The sequence below is a fragment of the Histomonas meleagridis genome (genome assembly GCF_020186115.1).
Source record: "Histomonas meleagridis strain 2922-C6/04-10x chromosome Unknown contig_145, whole genome shotgun sequence".
In the NCBI taxonomy this organism is placed as follows: Eukaryota; Parabasalia; order Tritrichomonadida; family Dientamoebidae; genus Histomonas; species Histomonas meleagridis.
Window position 1 is genome coordinate 167,837 of NW_027150774.1, and position 23,885 is coordinate 191,721.

Sequence of the window (23,885 nt, forward strand, 5' to 3'; positions counted from 1 at the left end):
TTTTCTCGAATAGTTAAATGATTTTATAGTAAAAATAATTATTACTGATTTGGAAGATAACTTAAATTGACCAAATTTTTTTTTTAGGTATCAAATAGTTCGGAAAGTGTTTGTTTTTATTTGAATAGTCGAAAATTAATCAATAGATGGTTCTTTGATTGAGTAATTTCTCTTATTAAATTAATAACTATTATAAAAAAATAGATAACACGGCATTATAAAAGTTTATATACGATAGAAATTGTTTTAGTACTCAACAAAAGAAATAAAAAAGATTTAAAAAATATTAAATTTTATATAACATTTCAATATGTTAGTAAAACTCATAACCAGCCCTCCTCGCAAAGATTAATACATCCAAGAAGTTTAATATTAAAATGTATGAGGTAAATTGAAATCACGATTGTGAACTTCTTAAAATATATCAATCAAATCATCATAGTTGTCTTTGGAAACACTCCTCTTAAAATTCCTTTTTGGAATTTCAACACTAATAGAGAATTTATGTTTTGGTTTTGGTAAAATATGATTGTTTCCCTTTGAAATATGTTTTATTCTGAAAACTTTTGAGTTGTGATTAGGAATTCCTTTGTAGTGGTGTGAAACCTTAAACCTCCCTTTTAATTCTGAATCTGAAGAATTTAATGAAGATGTAGATTTTTCATATTGTGAATTTTTGTTGAGAGGGGTTACATCAAGCTCGAATTTTTGGTTAGTTTCCTCTGTTGATTGAAGATTTGAAGGAATAGGAAATGAATAAGATATTAATTTGTCGAACCCTGATTTGTTATTACATGTGTACAGATCTGTATGACCTGGAATTACTATCGAATCGAGAAATAGATCATCGATAAGCTGATTTGGCGTTCCCTTCATAATTTGGTCGAAGTTTTTTTGTTTTAATTTTCAGTTTAAGTTGAATATTTCAGATAAAAATTGATTCATTTTTTCTGAAACAAAATCAACAAGTTTGGAACCGAAAAATTTGAAGTCAAATTCGTTCAAAAATTAACCCACCCCATTTTATTGTTCTTTTCAAAAGAACTCAATCTTTAGCTGTATCTCTTCTTCAAAAGTTTTTAGTAACTGCAATATTATAATTATGCTTTTGCCAATAACAAAACTGGGATATTTGAAGTATAATATTTCTACAAAAATTTTGAATTTCTTCAAGAAATTTAAATGGAGTTGCATAACCTAACTGCAATATCTTAAATACTCATTAAAATAGTGAAAAGTGGTAACGATTTTGGTATAACTTGAGAAGAAAAAATAAAAGAGTAAATGAATTAGATTTCTTAGCAACGAATACAAATATTTACTTTAAATAATTCTTTAGCATATGAAGAATAATAATGATTAAGTAGTTAATTACCATTTGTCTTTTGATGAAACAATAAATTTTTCGGGAACAACTTGTGTTGTTCCATCAAAGAAGGTTAGTTCATATCCACGATCCTCCGTGTCATTTTTGTACCTGTCACAAGGTCTTTTGGATACGGTTGCAGTATAAAATATGGATGACCATTGATTTGATTCTTGATTCATCCAAAGTGATAACACTTTAGCCCCTTTTGGATGCTCGTACCTAGGGCTAGGGTGCTCTGGAATTATTGTTGGAAGTGGTGACCATTCGTTTTTTTTCAAGGGAATAATTTTGAATTTTGGGTATGTAGATGGATCAAATGCATAACATATCTGTGTTTCCTCGGTACAGTTGCATGTAATCATAAGGCGCTCTGTTTCTTCGTGTGCCCCACAAATTATTTGATTTTGTTTTGATTTTTTGTACCGATGAGAATAGCACCCAGCGTTCATAGGCAAAGGTGTTGGCGCTTTTGATATTTTTTGATTGAAAAAATCTGTTACCATTTTGAGTGCATCATCTTGAGGAGGAAGTACATTTTTGCTTACTGTATTAGATTTAGGTATTGATTTTAATGAATCAATTGCGCGTAGACAATTTATTGATGAGTTTAATGAAATTTTAAAATTTTGATCAAGTTCATTTTTCAAATTATTTAAGTCAGCAAATGTATTACATTCAATGTCGAAATTATTAAGATCACGTAATCCATTATTTAACTTCCTGACTATGGATTCAAAATCAGTTAATGCTATAGATAAATCATTTATTTTACCTGAGAGCATTTCATACTTTCACCGATTATTTTTTATTCAAAAATATTCTATAGTCCGTTGATCTTTTGTTTAACGATTTTGTTCTTTCAAGGAATAAAATTTATTTATAATTTACTAATTCAAATTCATTGACAATAAATTGATTTCATATCAATATATTTGTTGCTATCATCCAAATTCGACCTTCGAGAAGATATTTCGATTTGGATTTTTATTAATTCAATCCAAACCTGGTGTAAAACCCCCGGCATATCTCTATTTTTCATTCAAATTTGAATTAATAACCGCCTTAAATCCGTAAACGAAATTGATTGGTTTACACGATATAAATAAGCATGTCAAGGAGAGAAGTTCTTCAATTGATTTCTGATGCATTAGATAATGATGAGGATGCACAGTACATGTTTGCCTACAACCTTCATCAAGTTGCTGCCGCATTTCCTCAGAAAGTAATTTGCGAACAATTCATCCCCTTCTTAATTAATTGGCTTCCAAGAAATGATTACGAAGTATTGTGTCTTGTTGCAAAAGCAATCCCGTCTATCGAAAAAGCAGCAGGTGGAATTGATCCTTTATCAGAACTTATTGAAGCTCTTTTAGCAAGCGAAGACACTGAAGTTGTTGACACTACAATCGAATCTTTCGGAAATGTTAACAACACTGACAACGTAATTCTCAATATATCAAAATCCAAATATGATAAAGTACGTGTTTATTGCCTTAAATTCCCTCAATTATCAGCAAATGAAGAACTCGCTATGAAGATTTGCAAGAACCTTATAAAAGATCCCTCTTTTCTTGTTAGATTTGCTGTTGCTGAATATATTCCCAAGTTAAGTCATGATAATGCATTTGAAATTGCAAAAGAATTAATGAATGATGAACACCCCCGCATTCGAGCTTATCTCCCAGTTGTCTGTTGCAAGATGGACTTTTTCTTTGATATGGTTCCAACTCTTCTCACAGATCCTGATTGGGGCGTACGTTCTTCACTTGCTACTGGTCTTATTCAAGCCAATGATCCTGTCAAATCCTGTGAAATTACCACCAAGTTAATTTCAGATTCAATTTGGCAAGTTAAACTATGTGCTCTCCGTTCACTTACAGCTCTTCTTCCACAGCTTTCACCAACACCATTCCCGCAAGGTCTTAGTGTCATCTCAATACTTTCAAAACTAATTTCGTCTCCACATTATCATTTGAAAATAGCAGTAATTGATTGCTTCTTTGCAATAGGCAAAGCTTGTCAAGGTCAAATACCTTCCGAAACTCTCCAAGCATTCGCCGATGAGCTTCTTGCCAAGCAGAAGAATAACATCAAATTGCACTTCATCAAAGCTATCGTTCTCTCAAAAAGTGAATTGATGGCGTCGATGATTTCGAGTAATATCAGTTCCATTATTGATGCCTTATCACGTGATGATCAATGGCGTGTTCGCTTTGGTATTGTTGAAGAACTTGAACGACTTGCTGAACTTCTTCCAAAAGATTCAAATTATCGGGAAAATTTCAAAAATGTTTATATTAAGCTTCTCGAAGATGAGGCATATCCTGTACGTATGGCAGCCATCCATAACTTGGCATTATCATTTGTTAATGGTGAACAAAAAATTCCAAATGAGGTAATCGAAATGAAATCTGTTGAAAGTTTCAGAAAAAGACAAACAGCATTGTTGATCATGCAAGAAATGTATAAGAATACTAAAGACGATGAACTTAAAAAGGTTTTGAAGGATAATATGTCATCGCTTTTCGACGATAAATGTAAAAGTGTGGCACTTTTGGCAAAGAAACTTGTGGAAGAGATCTCATGAATGAATAAAAGCAACAACTTTGAATCATTTTAATGTTTGAGTTGCAACTTTCTTCTCTGGTGTGTAACAATTAGAATAAATACGTTCTAACTTACGCATAAATTGATGCATCATTTTTAAGGTTCAAAATTCTTCTTTTTCCTCTAGAACTCAATGATTTGAAAAGGGAACAATCGTATTTAAAGTACTTTAAAACAATATAACAATGAAAGAAATATTTCATATAATTTATACTTCAATTTTTTTTCTTTCTGTAAGTTTGATGTAAGAAAAAAATCGGGGTATGAATGTAATTTATAAATCACAGTCTTAATAATAATGAATGTTCTTCTTATAAAATAATTTTTTTCTTCATTAAATCAAAAAAACCTTTATGCTTTTTTTAGACATCTTCTACTTAACGACAAGTTCCTTAAATCCTGTGTTTGGATCTTGTTCTAGAGTGAAAAAACATTCCAGAACTTCATGATCATTTTGTGAACCCAGAGTTTTTTTTTTACCAAACAATTAATTTATTTATAATGCCTAAGTCCTTTGTGTGCATCTAGAAACTCTATCTAATATTGATTCAATTTTCAATTACTTTCATTGGAAATAATCAATCAACAATAATGATGCATAATAATCAATTTTATAATGTAAAGTGTACGAATGTCTCCTACTCACAAATTTCTGTTAAAAAAAAATACATACAATGGTTTATCTCTTTTAATTAGTAGTTTAATATATACAGCTTTTTTATCTCAAAGAATTGAAACAATTTTATATTTGAATTTTTTGAAATCTATTGAAACATTAGTAAAAGACATTCACTGTTACTCAATAATTAATGTTTTTAAGAATTATTTATTAATAATAGAATCACAAGAATCAAATCATTTACTTACAAAAATGATCGAATTTGAACTAATTCAACCTGATTTTGTTCATAATAAGAGATCATTATGTTATGCGCATTATTCTACAGATGAAGAAATCCATAGTTATTACTATAAATTTCAAAAACAGTTTCTTTTGGATCTTGAAGAAGTATCAAAGAATGAATGGGAACTTCATAAGCAATTAATTAAAGAAGGACATAATCCGAATAAAATTGCAATTATAATTCGCAATGATGAAATTGAAAAACTTCAAGAAATTTCATCACATGCAAACTTCGATTATAATCAACATGTCAAACCATCACTTTATGAAAGGTGTTCATTTATTAATGAAAAGAATGTTTCAATAATTGATTTTGCTGCATTTTTTGGTGCAATTAAATGTTTTCGATTTTTACTGATGAATGGTTCTAAAACCAAAAACACATTACGGTTTGCAATTGCTGGTGGAAATCTAGAGATTACATATTTATGTAAACAAAACATTTTATCATTTGAAAATGTCTATAAAACAGCAATTGAATTTCATCGAAATGAAATTTTTCAATATTTTTACGAAAAGCAAGAAATACCTAATAAAGACTTAACAAAATACGGAATTCATTGCTTAAAACATTGTAATTTCAAAATGTTTATGTTCTTAAAATCAGTTGGTATGAAAAAAAGCAAAAAAATTTTGGAAGAAGCAATTTTATATTTTCAAATAATATTTGGAAATGATTTAAATTATTTCTTACAGCACTGATGATTGCATTTGAAAATGGTCATATAGATATAGTTAAACTACTTCTTGCACAAAAAGGAATTGATATTAATGCTAAAGATATTTATTTGTTTTATTTAACATATATTTTAAGATTTTGATATTTCCAAATAATATTTGGAAATTATTTAAATTATTTACAACTGCACTTATGATTGCATCTTATAAAGGTTATACAGAAATAGTTAAATTACTTCTTGAACAAGACGGAATTGATATTAATGCTAAAAATATTTATTTATTTTATTTAATATTTATTTTAATAGTTTAATATTTCAAAATAATGTTTGGAAATTATCTAAATTATTTTATATAGCACTTATGAAAGCATTTGCAAATGGTCATACAGAAATAGTTAAATTACTTCTTGAACAAGACGGAATTGATATTAATGCTAAAAAAATTTATTTGTTTTGTTTAAAATTTATTTTAATAATATAATGTTTCAAAATAATATTTGGAAGTTATTTAAATTATTTTATACAGCACTTATTTTAGCACTTATGATGGCATCAGAAAATTGTTATACAGAAATAGTTAAAATGCTTGAACAGAAAGAGACATAGATATCACACATATTTTTTACATTAAAAATTTAATATTCTGAAGCTGTGTAGTTTTTTGATATCTAAAAATCTATTACATGTAAAAAAGAAAATATTTTTTTATTTTTATATGATTTAATAATAATTTATTTTAAAAAATTAATTTACATAAATGTTAGTGATTTCCAAGCTAAGTATTTTTAATATTATCATTAATATCGAATTTCAAAAAATAACAAAATTTTTTATCATATTTAGTTATGTTTGTGTATTTTCTTCTTGGATTTCTTGATATCCGATTTTATTGAGGATGATTTGAATTTCTTTATAAAAAATCATCTATTCATATAATTAATGTTTATTTTGAATTTATGGGATTTATTTGTGTCATTTGACACCACTTATGGTTACAATTCAAAAATGGTAAAATTGAAGTTGTTAAATTTTGACGTAGATATGAAGGAATTATAAAATTAATGCAAAAAAAGAAATTTTTATATTTTTCAAATGCAATTTTAATTTGCAATTTGATTTTTCAAAAAATATATGTGGTGCTTGTTCTGTTTATTTGATACAGCACTTATAATATCATCATCAAAACATTATGCTGGTTTTGCTAAATTGCTCCTGAAAAAAAAAGGATTCAATGTTGACGTAAAAAATATTTTTTTATTAATTTTAATATGGTTTATATTCATATTAATTATCATTTCTTTATTTGGAATTTATTAAAATTATATCATACAGCACTTGCAATAGCATACTCAGGGGCACACTCAAATTGTTGAAATGCTTTAAAAATTTTCTTTCCCAACCTGTGCTAGTTACTGAAAGTGGAATTTTGACATCATCAATAGGTTCGTCGTCTGAAGATGAAGATGAATAATAATCATCGTAATCACTTCCTGCTATGGCAACTATGCCACCTTCGTCAACTCCATTAAGATTAATGGATGAATCTATGGTAAAATCATTGATTTCATTAGCTAATGAAAATATAATTATGAGCTATTGTATCTGGATCAACATCAACACTAAGTTGTTGATTAATACCTTGGATACGTTGTGCATCTGTTAAACCTTCGTCTAGACGTAAAAGATCATATTAAAAAGTATTTGATTTAAGTAATAACTTCTTTTTGAAAATTTGACTAGGAAGCTAATATTAAGTACTTATGATAGGTTAGCAAACATCTGCTATAGTAGCAAAATTCATTCCAAAATACTTTTAATAAAAATAATATTTTTATATTAAAAAACTTCAAACGATACGCCGTTATGCATTTAAAAAGTTGTCACGAAATGCCGATAGTACATAAAAGACCCAAATGGAAAAATGTTTACATTTTGACTCTAATGGAAAATTCAGAATTCTTCTAATGAGTGATATTCATTCTTCGCTTAGAGACACACAAAAATCCATCACCTTGATTTCAAATGCAATTTCGAAAACAGATCCTGATCTTATCGTTTTGAATGGTGATCAAGTTGCAGTTAAACTTCCAGGGGGACATTTTGAAAGATCTGTCAATAAATTTCTTGAAGTAATTGATTCCAGTAACGTGCCTTTTGCACTAACATTTGGCAATCATGATCCTGAAATTTCATATCCTATATCGCAGCAGCTTTCTTACTATCAGAAGTATCCTCGCTGTCTTGCAATTTCTGGCCCAGAAGAAATCACAGGTATTGGAAATTATAATTTACTTATTAAAGATTCTAAACAAGAACATAACATATTCAACCTTTGGTTTGTTGACTCAGGGCCTGATAGTTCAAGTTTCTTTACAGCTCCTGACCAAGTTTCGTGGTACACATCAAAATCGAGGGAACTTAACTCCCAAAATAATGGCCGCCCACTTCCATCTCTATGGTTTCAACATCGTCCTATTCCAGAGGTATATCAAACCATGCTTATTAATAGCGATTTTCCTCATACGACCACAGCAATAAGCAAAGGAAATTATTTTGGAAGCTTTTTATCATTAAATCCAGAGTTAAAGTATGATCCAACCGGACTTTTCTTTGAAGGTCCAGATGTAGCATTTGGATCTGAATATGAAAATGGTCTTTATGAAGCATGGCTTAATAACGGCGATGTAATTGCTGCGTTTTTTGGCCATAATCATGGCGACTCATTTTTCGGATATACGAAAGATGGAATTGGAATCGGATTTGACTCGTCTGCAGGATTTGTAGGTTCATACGAATTTCCTGGAATGGATCGGGGATGTAGAGTCATAGATATCGATGAAAGAGATACAAATCACATCGATACAAGAATGTTGTACTATGGGGAAATAGTTGAAGATGCAGAGATTGGATTTTTAACTAAGGTTGGGACTTATGGTGGATTTAATAGTGCATTAGCATTCTTAAGGAAATGTTTGTTCCCGAGTTGCTTGCAGAAAAAATTGGGAAATAAATTAATGGTGTTTTTGAAGACAAAGTTTGGACCTAGTAATTAAAATGTTTGTAGTTTTTATTTTATGTAATGTTTTAAATAAAAATATTTAAAATGGATAAATTTTATTGAAATTATGTGAAGCAGAAGTATGTAAATTTGGAAAATTAATATATAATGAGAAATTTGCATTTTTACATTAGATTTTAATATATACAGTATTTTATATAGTAAAAAGAAATACGAAAGTCTCCGTAGTCTAATGGTTAGAATAGGAGTTTAACACGCTCTTGACGGCAGTTCGATCCTGCCCGGAGACAATTTTTTGTTTTTTTAATATCAATTGATAGAATCTATTATTATTATAATATATATCAAATAAAAATTCTACATATATGTTCAACAATTAATGCCTTAAATGATTCCATATAGGCATTTTATAAAAAATGTAATTAAAGATATTTTTATAAAGTCAAGAAACTTAATTTTTTTTAATAACATTTCGATATCGACAAAAGTAAAACCACAAGTTGGTCTATTTTTGTCACAAAAAAACGAAAACAATGAAAAAATCAAGATGATATTTTTCAGACATACCTCCATAACGATGACAATTATTAAAAACAATCATTCAATTTGCTGTAAACGCCGTTTAAAATCGATACAAACAAAATTCAAATGTTTACGAATATTTTGGGAAAATAAACAAACCTCCAAAAAGCCGATCATAATGAGTATTAACAAAGCGTTTTCCAACTTTCCTTCAATTTTCAAAAGAAACGAAACACAACCAGAACCAACACCAGAACCCGAAAAAAAGGAAGAAACCATATTTGGAATGGATATTCATCTTTTACCAGTGAATGATAATGGATGTCCAATATTTCTTCCAATTGTTATTGACGAAATTATCAAAAACGCCAATGTACAAGGTCTTTTCCGTATATGCGGAAGTCACAGAGTTGTTCAAGAAATTGGTCATGCAGCATTAGATCCTGTCAAATTTGTACCACCACCTGATTGTCACATTCACGAGTATACTTCTTTTCTTAAGCAATGGTTACGTTCTTTACCAGAACCGATACTTACCACCGAAGTTGTTAATACATATTATCGTAAAGATGATCCAAAATCAGTTTCCGAGACCTTAATGCTTCTTGATCCACTTAATCGTCGTTGCATTGCACTCATATTTAAAGCACTCAAAGCCATTCTTAGCAAATCGTCTGTTAATATGATGACATTTCAAAATCTGGACATATGTTTTAACTTATCATTTCTCCAAACCGATTCTCCGTATCAGTACAAAGACGACTTTGACTTTGAATTTTTCTACTCAACTCTAATCAAAAAACTGAATAAGGATGGAACCGATTTTATTTTTGACATAATCTAGTCGATTGGTTCGACGAAGATCTCATTTTTCTTAATTCTAAACTCGAGTGACACTATTCTTTCACCTGAAGGGAATCTGACCAATTTTTTGTATATTTTTTCATATGATTTTAATGTCTGAATATCTTTTGCATAGCCAAACGACTCTGCTAATCTGTTAAACTTACGTAAGTGCGGGCTTGTTTGAAGCCATGATGTTGAGTGATTTAATTTGCTAAAGATGGGATAAAACTGTGCAAAGTTTTGCGAATAATTGCCATAATATTTTGAGATCTCATCGGCTTTATCGTCGATAACCGTTCGATTCGTTAAAATCGATTTCAATGTTTTACTTAAAATACTTTTGTCAATGGGAACGTTAAATTGGCGGAGAACTTTTTCATAGGCAGACTCTAAAACAATTGAATAAGTACCCGCTAGAATTGAATCAGGCGAAAATAACGGTCGTATTACGTTACATAACATATTGAAATAAGATAACGAATTAGCTAATGAACTGTTGCCAAAGATTTTGATAATATAATCTGTGTTAGTAATTTGAAACTTGGGTAAGATTTCATTGATAAACCATACAACACTTGGGAATTTTTGTTGACTTGATTTATGAGTAAGAATAACTTGTTTCAAAAAAAGTGTCACTTCATCGTCAAAAAACGGAAATTCAAACGAAGTCCCTGAATAAAAGTTTAACGGTTTTATACTCTGAATGAAACCGTTTGTGGGTTGGGTTTTAAGATATTGCATACTGAATGTACGCTCGTTATAATGATTATCTTCAATTCTAGGTAAAAGACTTCGAAGCCTTGATATTACATATTGTCGTACTTCTCTACTTGTTAAATAACTTTCAATTTCCTCCCAGGCAGGTCCATATATTTTCATACCAGGATCACGAATTACATATTTAAGTTGATTGATGTCTATGTTAAAACCAATAATTTCATCACGTAAATGCTCAAGTACTTCTAAACGTTCTAGAAGTTCATTTATATCACGCGTTGGAGCAGGAGCTGCTTCTACATGATGTGGAATTGGCCTGGATCCTCCCTCGTGGCCTACAGGTGTTGATTTAGTTATAAAGTTAAAGATAAATGAGGTACCATTATTTGGCAAATCAGATAAACTTTGACTATGTGATGGCGTAAATTTGACATTGGTTGGTAAGCTTAATGCGCCTCTATGATGCGTTGACAAGGCTTTTTGTTTTTGAAGTCGAAGTTTTCGTTGCATCGCTAGAGAGACATCTAATACACGTTTTGGAATAATAAATGGCGAATTTGGATCTTCAATTCCTAAATTTGTTGCTAAAGAAACATTTTCGATTGGTTTAGGTGAGACATTAAAATTAGATGATGAAAGATAAGGAAATAATTCAAGCGCAAATTGAAGGAGCTGTGATGTACAATGCGGTGTGAAATTTTCGAAGTCATTTGTTATAAGATAACTTAAAAGTTTGATTTGAGATAATTGTTGTTGCCTAGAATCTGATAGAAATTTAATGAAATTAACGCACATGATGGATGGTATTTGATTATTTTTGAACCATAGTACAATTTTGGAAATCTTGTGAAATAATGGTTCTTTGGAAATTGCTTTCCTTTGAATAACAGCTTGCCAGCTCGTATAAACAATAGGATAGTGTTGTGTGTCTTGAGATATTATCTTTGAAACAGTTGTAAACCCGATTTTATTTTGAAGTAACTTTAGAAATAGAAGATTTATTTTCTCGACCAAAGTTTTAGGTAGGCATAATTTAGATATGATTGAAAATGTTAAGCAATCTTCTTCACTAGGAATTGGGTTGTTATTTTGAGGATTATTATTATTAGTTGTATTATTATTATTACTTGAAGGAATTGTTGGCTTTGAAATATTTTGATTGACATGTACGACTCTACGCACAACAGTTGCCTGCGGAATTTTGCTCTTAGTTGCTTGTCCATTGAGAAGTGAAGAAATGGACATGTAAAATAAGGTTGAATTTGGGGGTGTCCAAAATATAAAAAATCTTGAGACCGTTTAGAATGGTTTTGGATAGTTTATGTGTCAAGTGTAATTTTTATGAATTATTGTTAGCAATAAAATTTTTGAATGAAAACTAGCAGAAAATGAAAGTAAGTCTTCCAGAAGAATTTCGGCCTCTTGCAAAAGAGTTACATTGGAAACAAATTGAAACAAAATTGTCTGGATTGACTAGTGGCTTCTCAAAGTATGATGTTGATGTTATAGGTCCATTTGCATTCTTTTCTCAAAATCGTGCAAAAAATTATGCATTTGCTCTTTTTGTTCCTAACTTTACGCCTTATGAACCAAAAAAGAAAGGAAGTAAGCATCTTCTCAAAATTCAATCAATTTTTAATTTCAATCAATATATTGAGTTTCAATTTAAAAAAGAAAAAGATGCAAAATCTTTCTTCAGTTATTGGGGGGACTCTCTTAAAAGTATTTCTTTATTTGTTCGAAATTTTCAATTTGAAAATCTTACATCTGCAGATCACTCCATTGAAGCGTTATTTGAAGGAAGTACAAAATTTGCTAATGTGGTATTAAATCTCAGTAACATTTCTGGAATTCGTTTTCAGACACTTAATCTTGATACTGCTGCTGTTGGCTTTGATGTTAAACTTTCTTCATTAATTACAATATCCACATGTATAGAACCTATTAAAAGCCTTGGGCATTACCCTCTCTCATGTTGTTTTGTTGTTTACGAATTTTCAACAAAATATGGAAAACCGCCGAAAACCGTTTACTACAAATGTGCAAATGAAAACGAAATGGTAAAATGGGTTTTGCACCTATTTGCAGATGCAAATGCGCCAACAACTCCTCGAAGCCCAGCGCCTTCACCAAAACCTTCGCCAGCTCCTACTCCTCAAATTGATCATTCTGAAGAAACTAATAAAACACCTACACCTAAAAACATTACAGTCATCCCAGAATCACCAACACCTGAACCACTTTCATTAGAACCAGAAAGTGAAGAACCAGAAGAAATTCCTATAATGGTATCTGTTGAAGATATCTCAAATATTCCTTTAGAAGAAATTTCTAATGACATTGTCTCAATTGAAACAATAGAACCTGAGCCTCAGCCGCCATCACCAACAGTTGATACGCAAAAAGAACAAACTGAACAAGATGAAGAATGGCATGAAAATGAAGAAAATACCGAAGACAACTTAAGGTTTAGACTTACTGAGCTTAACGCAGAGCGTGAGCATATGTATCATCGAAAAGAATTTGTTCCACCATCATTTGAAATGATGCATGAACTTTTAAAGAAGACATCTGACTTTACATATGACACTGATGTTTCCCAACAAATCGCTAGCATTAACTCTTTGTTTGCAAGTGATGATTCTTCACAATTATTTTACAATGAAATTGAATCTTTAACAACACCTCAAATTATTGATAAAGTAATCAATAATAGTTTGAAAGACGCCAAAGTAGACTTCACAACTATGGTTGATTTCTCATATTTTCCAGATTTTACACCAAAACAATTCTGTGACGGTTTTCCGGGGTGCCCCTATTTAACCGAACTTGAACAACATCTCCAAAAGATAAAAACATGCCCAATAACCTCACACCAAGACAATGATCCATTGAATCAACGTCTTTGTGAATTAGTTTTAATGCTTCTACTTAATGGATTTTCGATTTCAAATAAATCGTTAGTACCAGCTTTCTCTGAACTCGATATTGATATAAAAGAATATCGACACATATGTCAGCAAATGAAACAAAGGGTTAATATCCTTACACAAGCAACATTTGCATCATGTAATCTTGTATCCAAAAATTTATTAATAGTATTCTTACGAGAAATCATTCGGAACCAAGAATGGCTTTGTAAATATTATAACACAACAGCTCTTCTTAGGTCGCATGAAACAATTGTCAAAATTATCCAACTTTTGCGTTCTGTTGTTTCAATTTATTCATTTGACATTTTAACGGTCCCCGAATTAACGGTCGCTCAGGAAGAAGCCGATAGATATATCTTCACGCCAGCATTTGCACATAAAGAAATAGACCTATTATTCGAACCTAATTATGATCCCGTTAAAGTAATTGCGCATCAATTTAAGATGTTTCTTCGGAAAGGTTCATTATTCCAAACTAATGATCCATGGAATGTATTGATTAATATTTGTACGAATTCTTATCAGTCACCGCTTTGGGAGTCATTTAAGAATTCGATTCTTTCCGTGAATAGATTTGAAGCTACTAACAAACGACTTGAAACTTGGATAAGCGAAGGGATTAAAAATCGAAAATTACATATATGGATAATTTTGGTGGTTGTGAACCAAAGGATTCTGCAGAATTGTTACTACCCGGAGTCATCGCTGGTACAACTCCATCGGGCATACTACATTTGTCGCGTTATATACCAATATATTTGCAACCAGAAAAAGTGACAGTTTGTTCAGAAAATAAACTTTTTGAATGAGTAAACATTTTCTTTTGTGTCTTATTACGGATTAATGACTTGTTAAGTGTGATGCAACTAATACAACTAATATTTGAATTGAAAAATAAAAACATTTCATGAATATAAACACGCGATTTATTTTAATAGAGCCAAACCACCAGAAGCAATTGTCTCAACTTATTCATATTATCTAAAGGAGTGAAATTTATCGCCTGAAGATTATCGATATTGAGAAATTATTACGATAAAAGAACCACTAATTCCACATGGATCATGAAAAGTTATTGCAAATAGTGAACATTGTGGAAATAGTGAATCTTGTTTTACCTAAAGAACATTATATATTAAAATAATGAAAAGTTCAACAATAAAATTGATTTAAATATTTCTCGCATTGTTTGGTTACAAAATTATTGAGGATACTGTTTGGGAATAATTATGAAATAGGGTCATCACTATTGGGTACTCTAATAAAGGTAATGCATATGTAAACGAAATTAATTAAAAGATTTTTTGATGAACTCCTTAAAATTTTAATAATATTTTGTTAATAAATAATATTGCAAAATATGTTTTTTATGTGTTAATAATAATAATTTTACAATCTTTTTTTTAAAAATTGTTATATATTTAAAATTTATATATTTTATCAAAAGTTATTTTCATTAGATATTGATGAGAATATTATTTAAGTTATTCCTACTTGAAATTAATAAGCTTTTCATCAATAAACCATAAAATTCAATTTATTAAAAAATATGATTCTCAAAATTTCAATATAACAATTACAATGTAAATGATATCACTACATAAACAGTTAGAAGTTTTATTATGGATATCGAACCTTTCACATATTTGTCATCTATAGTTATTCTTTATATTAAGAACTTGTTCAAAAAACTCAATATTGAAAATGACTTCAATATTTTAAAAACTTTTGATAGTACTCATTTACGGGCTCCTTTTAAAAATGAGTTAAAAGCACAAAATTTGTTTTTTTATTGATTTTATATCAGAATTTGAAATACGAAATTAAATCATATATTCATTTTAATATATGGCAGACCTCCAAAACTCAAATTATAATTACCAGCAGAATTATGATCAAAATTATCAACAAAACCCTTATCAGGCAACTGATTATAATCCAACTTATGCCAATCAACAATACACTTATGATCCATATGAAATTCAATATCAACATATACAATTTGATCAATGGCATGAAATTCCTGTTGATCAAACAGAATATTCTCAATATTGGTCAGATCCACATCAATTCGAACCAGAACAATTCTCAAAGAACACAGTTAAAGAAAGTCGTTGCAATGATATTTTTTGGGTAATTCTATTTTTTATAAACGTTGGAGGAACAATAGCATTATTTGTGCATGTATATTCTAAATATAATATATATTATTCTGAGCATAAAATCGCAGAAAATTCGATTAAATTTTTCTTAAAATTTTTTGGATATGGATTATTAATAGCATTTGGCTTAAACTTATTTCATTTTCTATATGCTACTTTATTTCCAAGTTTTTATCTTAAATTTAGTTTATTAATCGATAGTATTATAGCCACTGGTGTTGCCGTCTATTTTTATATTAAATTCCATTTATATTTTTTCTTTATATATCCCGCGATCTATGGTTTTATTTCCTTAGTCGTATTTTTATGTGTTCGAATGTTTATAGGCTTTGCGTTAGATATTTTAATACTTACATCCAAAATTATTAAAAAATTCCCTTCAATATTAATATTTGCCATTATTCATGCAATACTACAAATGTTGTTTGTAATATTTTTCGACTTATTTTTCATCATTTTGCTTATCTCAAGTCAATCACTTTATTGGTTATTATATATCGTTATATCATATTTATTCATAACAAAAACAATGGGATACATAATTTATATGGCAGTTTCCGGAACTGCAGCTTCATGGTATTTCTTAAATGGAACTGAATATTTCCCGAAATATCCAATCTTCGGATCATTAAAAAGAGCAATAACAACATCGTTCGGTAGCGCAGTGTTCGCAGGCGCTATACTTACAATTGCAGAATTGTTAAATGCAATGATGAAATATTGGGCACGAATATTCTGTTGGCTTCCTTGTGTTTATTGCATTTGTACATTATTAAGGAAATGTTTGAAGTCTTTGATTTCTTTAATTAATAGATTCGCTTTGATATATTGTTCAATTTATGGTGTGCCATTTACAGAAGGTTGTAGAAGATGGACTGAACTTTCTTGTCGTAAGTTTTGTGATGTGCTTATTAAGGATGGTTGTATATCAGCCACAATCACTTTAAATGAAATTATGTTGTTGGTAACAAGTGGTATTGTTGGATTTTACTTGGGTAATTCAGATGAAACGAAGGGAATTTGTTGCGTTTGCGCTTGCACTTTTACATATTCATTGTTTACTATTTTGGTTCAGCCAATTTTGACAGTAGCTGATACATTGATTGTATGTTTTGCTGAAGAACCAAGCAAATTACAATATATATCAGGAAACCTTTATGAAAAATTCTGTGATCAATATCATAAAAGAGTTGAAGATAGTAAATCAGAAATGAGCCAAGTGAATTAATAAAGAAACCATTTGATTTCACTTTTTTCACTATAACCGTTCCGAAAAAAAGTGCTATTGACATTCAAATTTGAATGTACTTTTTTGGACAGAAAATCGAAAATAATTTCAAAATGACATAAAAAAATGGAATTTCAAGCATCGGACAATTCTTTCTTTCATATTTAAAGAATGGAATGTTGTTTAGGCAATTTATTTTAATGTTTTTAAAAAAATTACTAATTACAATTGTATACAAAAAAAGGATAATTTCTTTTATTTATATTCTTTATATAATGGTTTTAACTTCTTAATAATTAAAATTGATTATTTATTTTCATAACATGAGATATTCACATAATATTATTTAAGGTTAAGTGTAATAACTTTTCTTTGTGAATAACAGTTTCGTACCCAAACTACTTTTTCATTCAAGCGAAAAAATGGCGGTTATTACAGAAAAAATGTTCTCATTTTCTTACAAAAAGTAGACTTTTCTCGTAAACCAATCAAAAAATGGCCAGCGTCTTCAATTGAATTTAATAAATTAATAATGTCCGAACCAAACGCACAAGATATTATAAACAAGCTTTGGTCCATTGAGCACGAGCCAAAAACAGTCCCTGCTGGTCTCTCGTTCGAAGAAATTGAGTGGATTCTTTCATCTGTGAAAAAAATATTTCTTGAACAACCTGTTCTTCTTGAACTTGCTCCACCCCTTACAATATGCGGAGATACTCATGGTCAATACCATGATCTTTTACGACTTTTAAAGATGGGAAAGGTTCCACCTCAAACAAGATACCTATTTCTTGGTGATTATGTTGACAGAGGCGCTCAAAGCATTGAAACAGTTTGCCTTCTTTTCTGCTACAAGATTGTATATCCAAATGATTTCTTTATGCTTCGTGGAAATCATGAATGTTCATATATTAACCGTCTTTATGGTTTCTATGATGATTGCATCGACCAATACAACCTCTCCATATGGAAGAAGTTTTGTGATGTCTTTAATTGTCTTCCAATAGCCGCAATAATCGATGAAAAAATCTTTTGCATCCATGGAGGCATTTCACCAAGCTTAAATTCACTTGATGATATCAGAGCACTTCAAAGACCAATGGAAGTTCCAGAAGAAGGTCTTCTTTGTGATTTATTGTGGTCAGATCCAGATGGTGAAATTGAAACATGGGAAGAGAACGACCGTGGAACCAGCGTATGCTTTGGCTTGCAACCAGTTGAGGATTTGCTCTCTAAACTCGGTTTTGATTTAATCTGCAGAGCGCATCAGGCGGTTATGAACGGTTATGATTTTCCATATTATCCAAATCAAAGCGTCGTTACGCTTTTCTCTGCTCCGAACTATTGTTATGAGTTTGAGAACAAAGGAGCAATATTAACAGTCGACGAAAACCTGTTTTGTACCTTCCAAATCCTTGAACCTGTCATAGAGGATAACGATGTTATTATCGATCGTCCAGGAACACCACCAAGAGCTGGGAAATCACCAGGAGATAACTCAGAAAGCCTTACACTTGAGTAAAACGTGATACCAATTGATTTGGTGTCATATTCAAATTTTGATTTTTTTAACTCTTCTTCAAAATATTGGACACTGTTTAAGGAGTATTGTTGCATTGTATTAATTACGCATTTGTTTATTATCTTTTATTTTTTGGTGAATTCGAAAATTTTGCATAATTTCACAGGGTTTGTTTGGCTTATTGAATTCAATTTTTAAACGTACAAAAAGATGGATGTAGCGTTCAAAACAATTTCTGGAAAAACTTTCAATCTTTGCCTTGATAAAAATTCTACAGTTCTTCAGGCAAAACAGATGCTCCAGGAAAAACATGGCTTTGACGCAGCGTCAACATCATTGATTTTCAAATCTAAAAAATTATCAGATGACCAACTACTTTTAGATTGTGGAATAGACAGCGGTAGCTTTATTATCCTATTTTCACAAAAGGTGATAAAAAAACCAAAATCTGAACCTAATATAAATCAACAGCAATTAAGCCAGGTTGAAACAAACAAAGAAGAACAAGAAAATAAACAGAATGAAACAAGTGAATATTTGGGTCCTCAAGATGAACCACTTCCATTATTTGTACAGAAATTTGACGGATTCATCCCGGAAAATTTTGATGAAATGGTTAAAAATCTTCAAGAGGCAACACAGATGTCACAAATAGATTGCGAGAACGCTCTTAGAGCAGCATTGTTCAAACCAGATTATGCTGCCCAATATCTTTTCTCTGGTCACATTCCTGATCCATCAAGAATGACGGTGCCAATTTTATCGGATTATGAATACAGTGACGAAGAAGAGGACTATGGTTCTATACGCGAATTACTTACCATCAAAAATCAACTTCAACAGAATCCTCAATTATTACCTCAAATAATGGAAAAAATCAGTGCACTTGAAGGTCGGAAAGTTGATCCATTTGTCTTTCTTCAAACAATTGGGTTAAACCCGAGCGATTTTAATGTAAAAATCGAAGCTGATTCCGAATACGAAAAATCGATGCAGCAGTTCACGTCAGAAGAAAGAGAAATGATACATCGTTTAGAAAAGAAAGAAAACTCTATGGATTCAATGACAATCATACAAGTTTTTCTTGCATGCGAAAAAAATGAAGAGCTGACTGCTTCGTGTCTCTCTTCAATGAGAGAAAAATGAACAAATTTACTGAATAAAACGTATGTGCTTAATTTTGCACCAATTATGATAAAACGGTCGCAGAACGATAGACCCTTATCGTTCTGGAATTGTAGTTTTATTTGGTCTTATTCTCTCAAAAGCTGACGATCATTTTACGTGTAAAATATTCAATGTTTTTATCGTTTTGACAATGTGCTTCAAAGTTTACTTGTTAATGAGTTCTTCTGATTCTTGTTCAGTTCATGTACCAAAGCTGGAGCTCTCCGTGTTCCGAAGAGGAGAGGCGATAGTTTTCACCTATTTCAGATGATCACCGTTTCGAATCAAACGATAATGGCAGTTATGATCGTTGATGGCACCTGTGTAAATTTAGCTTTTAAAATTTGGTATTTTCATTCTTTAGATAAATTGCTTGTTAAAAACTTCAAACTTATGTGAATGTGATCAAAAAAATCGTTGTTTACTTTTATAAAAGATTATATAATTTAATTTGTGAACCAACTATTGTGTTTTGCAACGATTCTAAATTTCCTGCGGTGAAGCTTCATATCTTGTGTGCTTCCTGGTGGTGGTGGTTCTGCTGGTTCACCAGGGAAATAATATCTCATTGCCAAAAGAAATTGTTCAGGAAGATTCACTGTTTTACTGCCAGCCTTCCTTTTCTTGGCACGTTTTTGCGCTTTTTCTTGTAATATCTTTTGTTTTTGTGCTTTAACAGTTGATATTAAATTCAAGCAGAGGTCTTTACCTTTCTCGATATCATCTGGAGAGTTAGCCATTAATAAGATATATATTGGTCCTTCTTCATCCAGTGAAAAGCCAGAATTAATTGCACCATGAACAGTTAGACGACAATGTGATTGATCCTCGATATAATGCAAATTTTGGTTGTTAGGGCCTTCAAGGTGTGCGACAACATTAAAGTTAGCATCGCTAACACAATCAACAGGAATTCTTTCCTTCAGGCTTTCCATTATGGCACTTTTTACTTTGTTTGACTTTGTGCTAAATTCAAAAAATAAAAATAACCTTTAAAAGAGATAACTATTTAAAAATATAACACATGTTTCCTTAATTCAACCTTATTCCAACTAAATATCACAATTAAAACAATTTAACCTTTTAATCAAATAAATGAAATGCCAAAAAAATATAAACAAAACCGTTTAAGCATCAATAATTTATTTGATGCAAATATTAATTAATTTTAAAATTGTCAATTATTTAAAAAATGAAACACTGTTTGAAATATTTTATTTATTTCAGCATTAAAAATGGAAACACGATAGAACTTTTTGAAATTAATTCAATTATATTTGATCGTTCCCCACGTTTATTCTAAAGTTTATTACATTGAATTATAGGACGATATCTTTTGACCCGGTTTTATTTCAGCAAGCCTTTATGAACTCAGATATTCTCAATGTTCCATCTATTGAAAGGGTAATTGATTGTTGTTTCAACATGAATGGCACTTTGCTAGCATTCCTTTACATTGACGGCTCAGTTAAAATCTACGAGTCAGATGAAAATCGCAAATTTTCACTTGTTGCCGAGACCTCTTCCTGTTGTCATCGTGCCACTTCCATTTCCTTTTCATCATCTGATTATGGTGCTATTTTTGTTGTATCCGATGAAGTTGGTAAAACGTATTTATATCAAAGAGTTAAAGTAGGTGAATTTAATCAAGTGATGACCTTCCAACAACACAAAAGCCCCATCAATGCAGTTGCTTTTCAACCATTTGCACTTTGTTTTGCTTCAGGTGCTTCTGATGGTTTTGTCTCATTTACCAGTTGTGACATGAAATCCTGGTCAATTCAAACACAGAAAGTATCTGACAAAGCCGTCACTTCTTTGTCATGGTCACCACCGTCAAACATGTCATTTATTGATGATCCCAATGGGCAAGATACAACGAAACTCGTTGCTGCTTCAGCCGATGGATACTTCACTGTCTTTGCATACAACGGTACTTCATGGGCGCCATATTTAAGACCAGTTGCGGCTCACCAAGGAGCTGTGAACGGAATTGCGTGGAGGCCATTGGCCGGATTTTCTCGATTCGAAATTGTTACGTGTGGGAATGACATGAGCGTAAAGATGTGGACATACGAGGACAATGTCTGGAGCTCGTATGAAATTTGTAAGTGCTATGAGGAGCCAATGGCCGTTCGGTGGTCAAGTTGCGGGTTTTTGTTGAGCGTAAGTTACGGAGCGAATACGACTTCGGTTTGGAGAGAAATCGCCAATAAGCAATGGAAAGTTATAGAAGAGTAATAAAATCTGTCATTATAATAGTTTTGTTAAAGCGAAATGTTTTTTCTTCGTTCTGTTCGATTAATTATTAAATTGAATTTGTTTTTGTAATATGTTTTCTTTTTGGCTTTTTTGGATAAAGAATATCATAAAAAATGAAATTTTATGATGAAAATATTTTTTTTTTATTAAAGCTGCTTTTTGCATTATATAGTTTTTGAAATATGAACTTATGTTCGCGAATATAAATTTATATAAATCATTAATGATAGTATATATATTTATATAAAATATTTTACATTATTCATTTTTTTCTTGTATTTACGTATATTTCCTTTAACAATTTATTTTAGTAATAAAGTTTAAACAAAATATTAATGTAATACAAATTATATATTTATAAGAAATCATAGCAATCTTGATTTTTATAAATAATTTCTAGACAAAAAGAAGTCATAGCAAGCACAACTACTATTCCTCCAACAACTCCAAATGAAATTACCAAAACAATACTAATGGTTTTCATTTCTTCATGATTGATCGAAGATGCTATAAAAACAATAATTTGATCAGTTGCATTTTTACATTAGATTGCAGTGATGAATGGAAACATTATAAAAATGATATTATAAACATGTCTTTAGGATAAAATATTTACCATTAGCAGTGTATTTATCGAAAATAATTTTTTTGAATAAAATTCAACATTTTTTCTTCAATTGAACAAACAATCGATACTTATTAGGTTTTAATATTAATTTAAAATTATAATTAATATTGCAATTTTTTCCACGAAAATCACCAACTAAATATTTAGTTGGCATATGACTTATAGAATAATATCATTAAGGTAGTTGTTGATCAAAAAATATATTTATTCTATTAAATTATTATCATTATTATTTTTAAAATTCATATTTATTTTGGTAAATTCTAATTGTCTATCTATTTAATGATCTTGCTACAATCCCATGCAAGTCAAAGTCAAAAAATCATTTCTTTTTGCATGTAATTGTTTTTAACGCAAAATGATCTATTTTATTTACTAAACGATTTTGACAATTTATGGAAGCTCGTATGATAGCATCCTCAAATGGTTATAAAGAAATTAGTGACTTAATTAGCACTAAAATTGCAATGGGCTAAAAAATTATTTTCATCATAGGAAATAAAATATGAAATAAAAATGCGTTTTGGCAATATCGCTCGAGCTGGAGTCATATCATCTCATTTTTTATTAAAATTATAAATATATATTTGAGATTTAATCATTAAAATCTCTGTTTATAAACATTATTTACATTAAAAGAATCGTGCCTAATTCGACTCTGGCATTGGCGATGAGCTTGCAACAGAAAGATCAATATATCCATCAAGATCTGTAAAGAATTTCTTTAAATGCTCGAGATACCTCATATTTTTATGTGCTTCTATATTCTCACCTTTTGACTTTAAGTAGCATAAAGAAATTGTCATATTAGCATATGCTAAAAGAGTTTTTAATTTTGCTTGTTCGAATTCAGATAATCCATTAAATGTTTCTTCAAGAGGTCTTGAAGTAAGCTTAGAAAGGTGTGCTTCTACTTCTTCCAAAACAATTTGGTAGTTTTCTAGTTGATCCTTCCTTTCTTTTTCCATTTGTCTCTAAAGTAAACGAATTCTTTTTGATTTTTCTCGTTTTTTATGGGGCGCCCCAAAAACCAATGTTAAGTGAAATTGAAAGGAACCCACGCCTGGAATCGCGATGGTTACAACCAAATCCAACTTATCAAAACTATGTTTTACCAGAGATTAGTGTTGGTCTTGAACCAGTAACTCCTGATATTATAAACCATTTTCTTCAATGTCTTGAATTGCTCGATCCATCTTCACCACAGTCTATAGAATTATTAAACCAAATTTTACTTGGTATTATTCATCACGGAATTCATTTCAAAAGTGTCATAGCACCACCACACATCTATAAAATGATTAATTGTCTCAAAAATG

General features: G+C 30.4%; 11 protein-coding genes across 11 annotated transcripts; 7 read left to right on the forward strand and 4 right to left on the reverse strand.

Moving 5' to 3' along the window:
• Positions 1–1,371: 1,371 nt before the first annotated feature.
• Positions 1,372–1,731, reverse strand: GO595_001533 (uncharacterized protein; the record flags this gene model as incomplete). The annotated part of the gene is made up of 1 exon (XM_067914342.1): positions 1,372–1,731. The coding sequence occupies one exon, from the start codon at positions 1,729–1,731 to the stop codon at positions 1,372–1,374; it is 360 nt and encodes a 119-aa protein (XP_067778323.1).
• A 746-nt stretch (positions 1,732–2,477) lies between these two features.
• Positions 2,478–3,956, forward strand: GO595_001534 (ARM repeat-containing protein; the record flags this gene model as incomplete). The annotated part of the gene is made up of 1 exon (XM_067914343.1): positions 2,478–3,956. The coding sequence occupies one exon, from the start codon at positions 2,478–2,480 to the stop codon at positions 3,954–3,956; it is 1,479 nt and encodes a 492-aa protein (XP_067778324.1).
• A 3,568-nt stretch (positions 3,957–7,524) lies between these two features.
• GO595_001535 (Calcineurin-like phosphoesterase) lies at positions 7,525–8,613 on the forward strand (the record flags this gene model as incomplete). The annotated part of the gene is made up of 1 exon (XM_067914344.1): positions 7,525–8,613. One exon carries the CDS (start codon positions 7,525–7,527, stop codon positions 8,611–8,613), a length of 1,089 nt encoding a protein of 362 aa, XP_067778325.1.
• Positions 8,614–9,279: 666 nt separating this feature from the next.
• On the forward strand, positions 9,280–9,945 carry GO595_001536 (RhoGAP domain containing protein; the record flags this gene model as incomplete). The annotated part of the gene is made up of 1 exon (XM_067914345.1): positions 9,280–9,945. The coding sequence occupies one exon, from the start codon at positions 9,280–9,282 to the stop codon at positions 9,943–9,945; it is 666 nt and encodes a 221-aa protein (XP_067778326.1).
• Positions 9,946–10,323: 378 nt separating this feature from the next.
• Positions 10,324–11,909, reverse strand: GO595_001537 (uncharacterized protein; the record flags this gene model as incomplete). The annotated part of the gene is made up of 2 exons (XM_067914346.1): positions 10,324–10,334; positions 10,691–11,909. 2 exons carry the CDS (start codon positions 11,907–11,909, stop codon positions 10,324–10,326), a joined length of 1,230 nt encoding a protein of 409 aa, XP_067778327.1.
• A 143-nt stretch (positions 11,910–12,052) lies between these two features.
• GO595_001538 (uncharacterized protein) lies at positions 12,053–14,374 on the forward strand (the record flags this gene model as incomplete). Its single annotated transcript, XM_067914348.1, has 1 exon — positions 12,053–14,374. One exon carries the CDS (start codon positions 12,053–12,055, stop codon positions 14,372–14,374), a length of 2,322 nt encoding a protein of 773 aa, XP_067778328.1.
• A 3,145-nt stretch (positions 14,375–17,519) lies between these two features.
• Positions 17,520–18,509, forward strand: GO595_001539 (serine/threonine-protein phosphatase alpha-2 isoform; the record flags this gene model as incomplete). Its single annotated transcript, XM_067914349.1, has 1 exon — positions 17,520–18,509. One exon carries the CDS (start codon positions 17,520–17,522, stop codon positions 18,507–18,509), a length of 990 nt encoding a protein of 329 aa, XP_067778329.1.
• Positions 18,510–18,803: 294 nt separating this feature from the next.
• GO595_001540 (Ubiquitin family protein) lies at positions 18,804–19,655 on the forward strand (the record flags this gene model as incomplete). The annotated part of the gene is made up of 1 exon (XM_067914350.1): positions 18,804–19,655. The coding sequence occupies one exon, from the start codon at positions 18,804–18,806 to the stop codon at positions 19,653–19,655; it is 852 nt and encodes a 283-aa protein (XP_067778330.1).
• A 467-nt stretch (positions 19,656–20,122) lies between these two features.
• On the reverse strand, positions 20,123–20,611 carry GO595_001541 (KH domain-containing protein; the record flags this gene model as incomplete). The annotated part of the gene is made up of 1 exon (XM_067914351.1): positions 20,123–20,611. One exon carries the CDS (start codon positions 20,609–20,611, stop codon positions 20,123–20,125), a length of 489 nt encoding a protein of 162 aa, XP_067778331.1.
• A 490-nt stretch (positions 20,612–21,101) lies between these two features.
• Positions 21,102–21,917, forward strand: GO595_001542 (protein SEC13-like; the record flags this gene model as incomplete). The annotated part of the gene is made up of 1 exon (XM_067914352.1): positions 21,102–21,917. The coding sequence occupies one exon, from the start codon at positions 21,102–21,104 to the stop codon at positions 21,915–21,917; it is 816 nt and encodes a 271-aa protein (XP_067778332.1).
• Positions 21,918–23,213: 1,296 nt separating this feature from the next.
• On the reverse strand, positions 23,214–23,534 carry GO595_001543 (Sas10/Utp3/C1D family-domain-containing protein; the record flags this gene model as incomplete). The annotated part of the gene is made up of 1 exon (XM_067914353.1): positions 23,214–23,534. The coding sequence occupies one exon, from the start codon at positions 23,532–23,534 to the stop codon at positions 23,214–23,216; it is 321 nt and encodes a 106-aa protein (XP_067778333.1).
• Between the last annotated feature and the right edge of the window lie 351 nt (positions 23,535–23,885).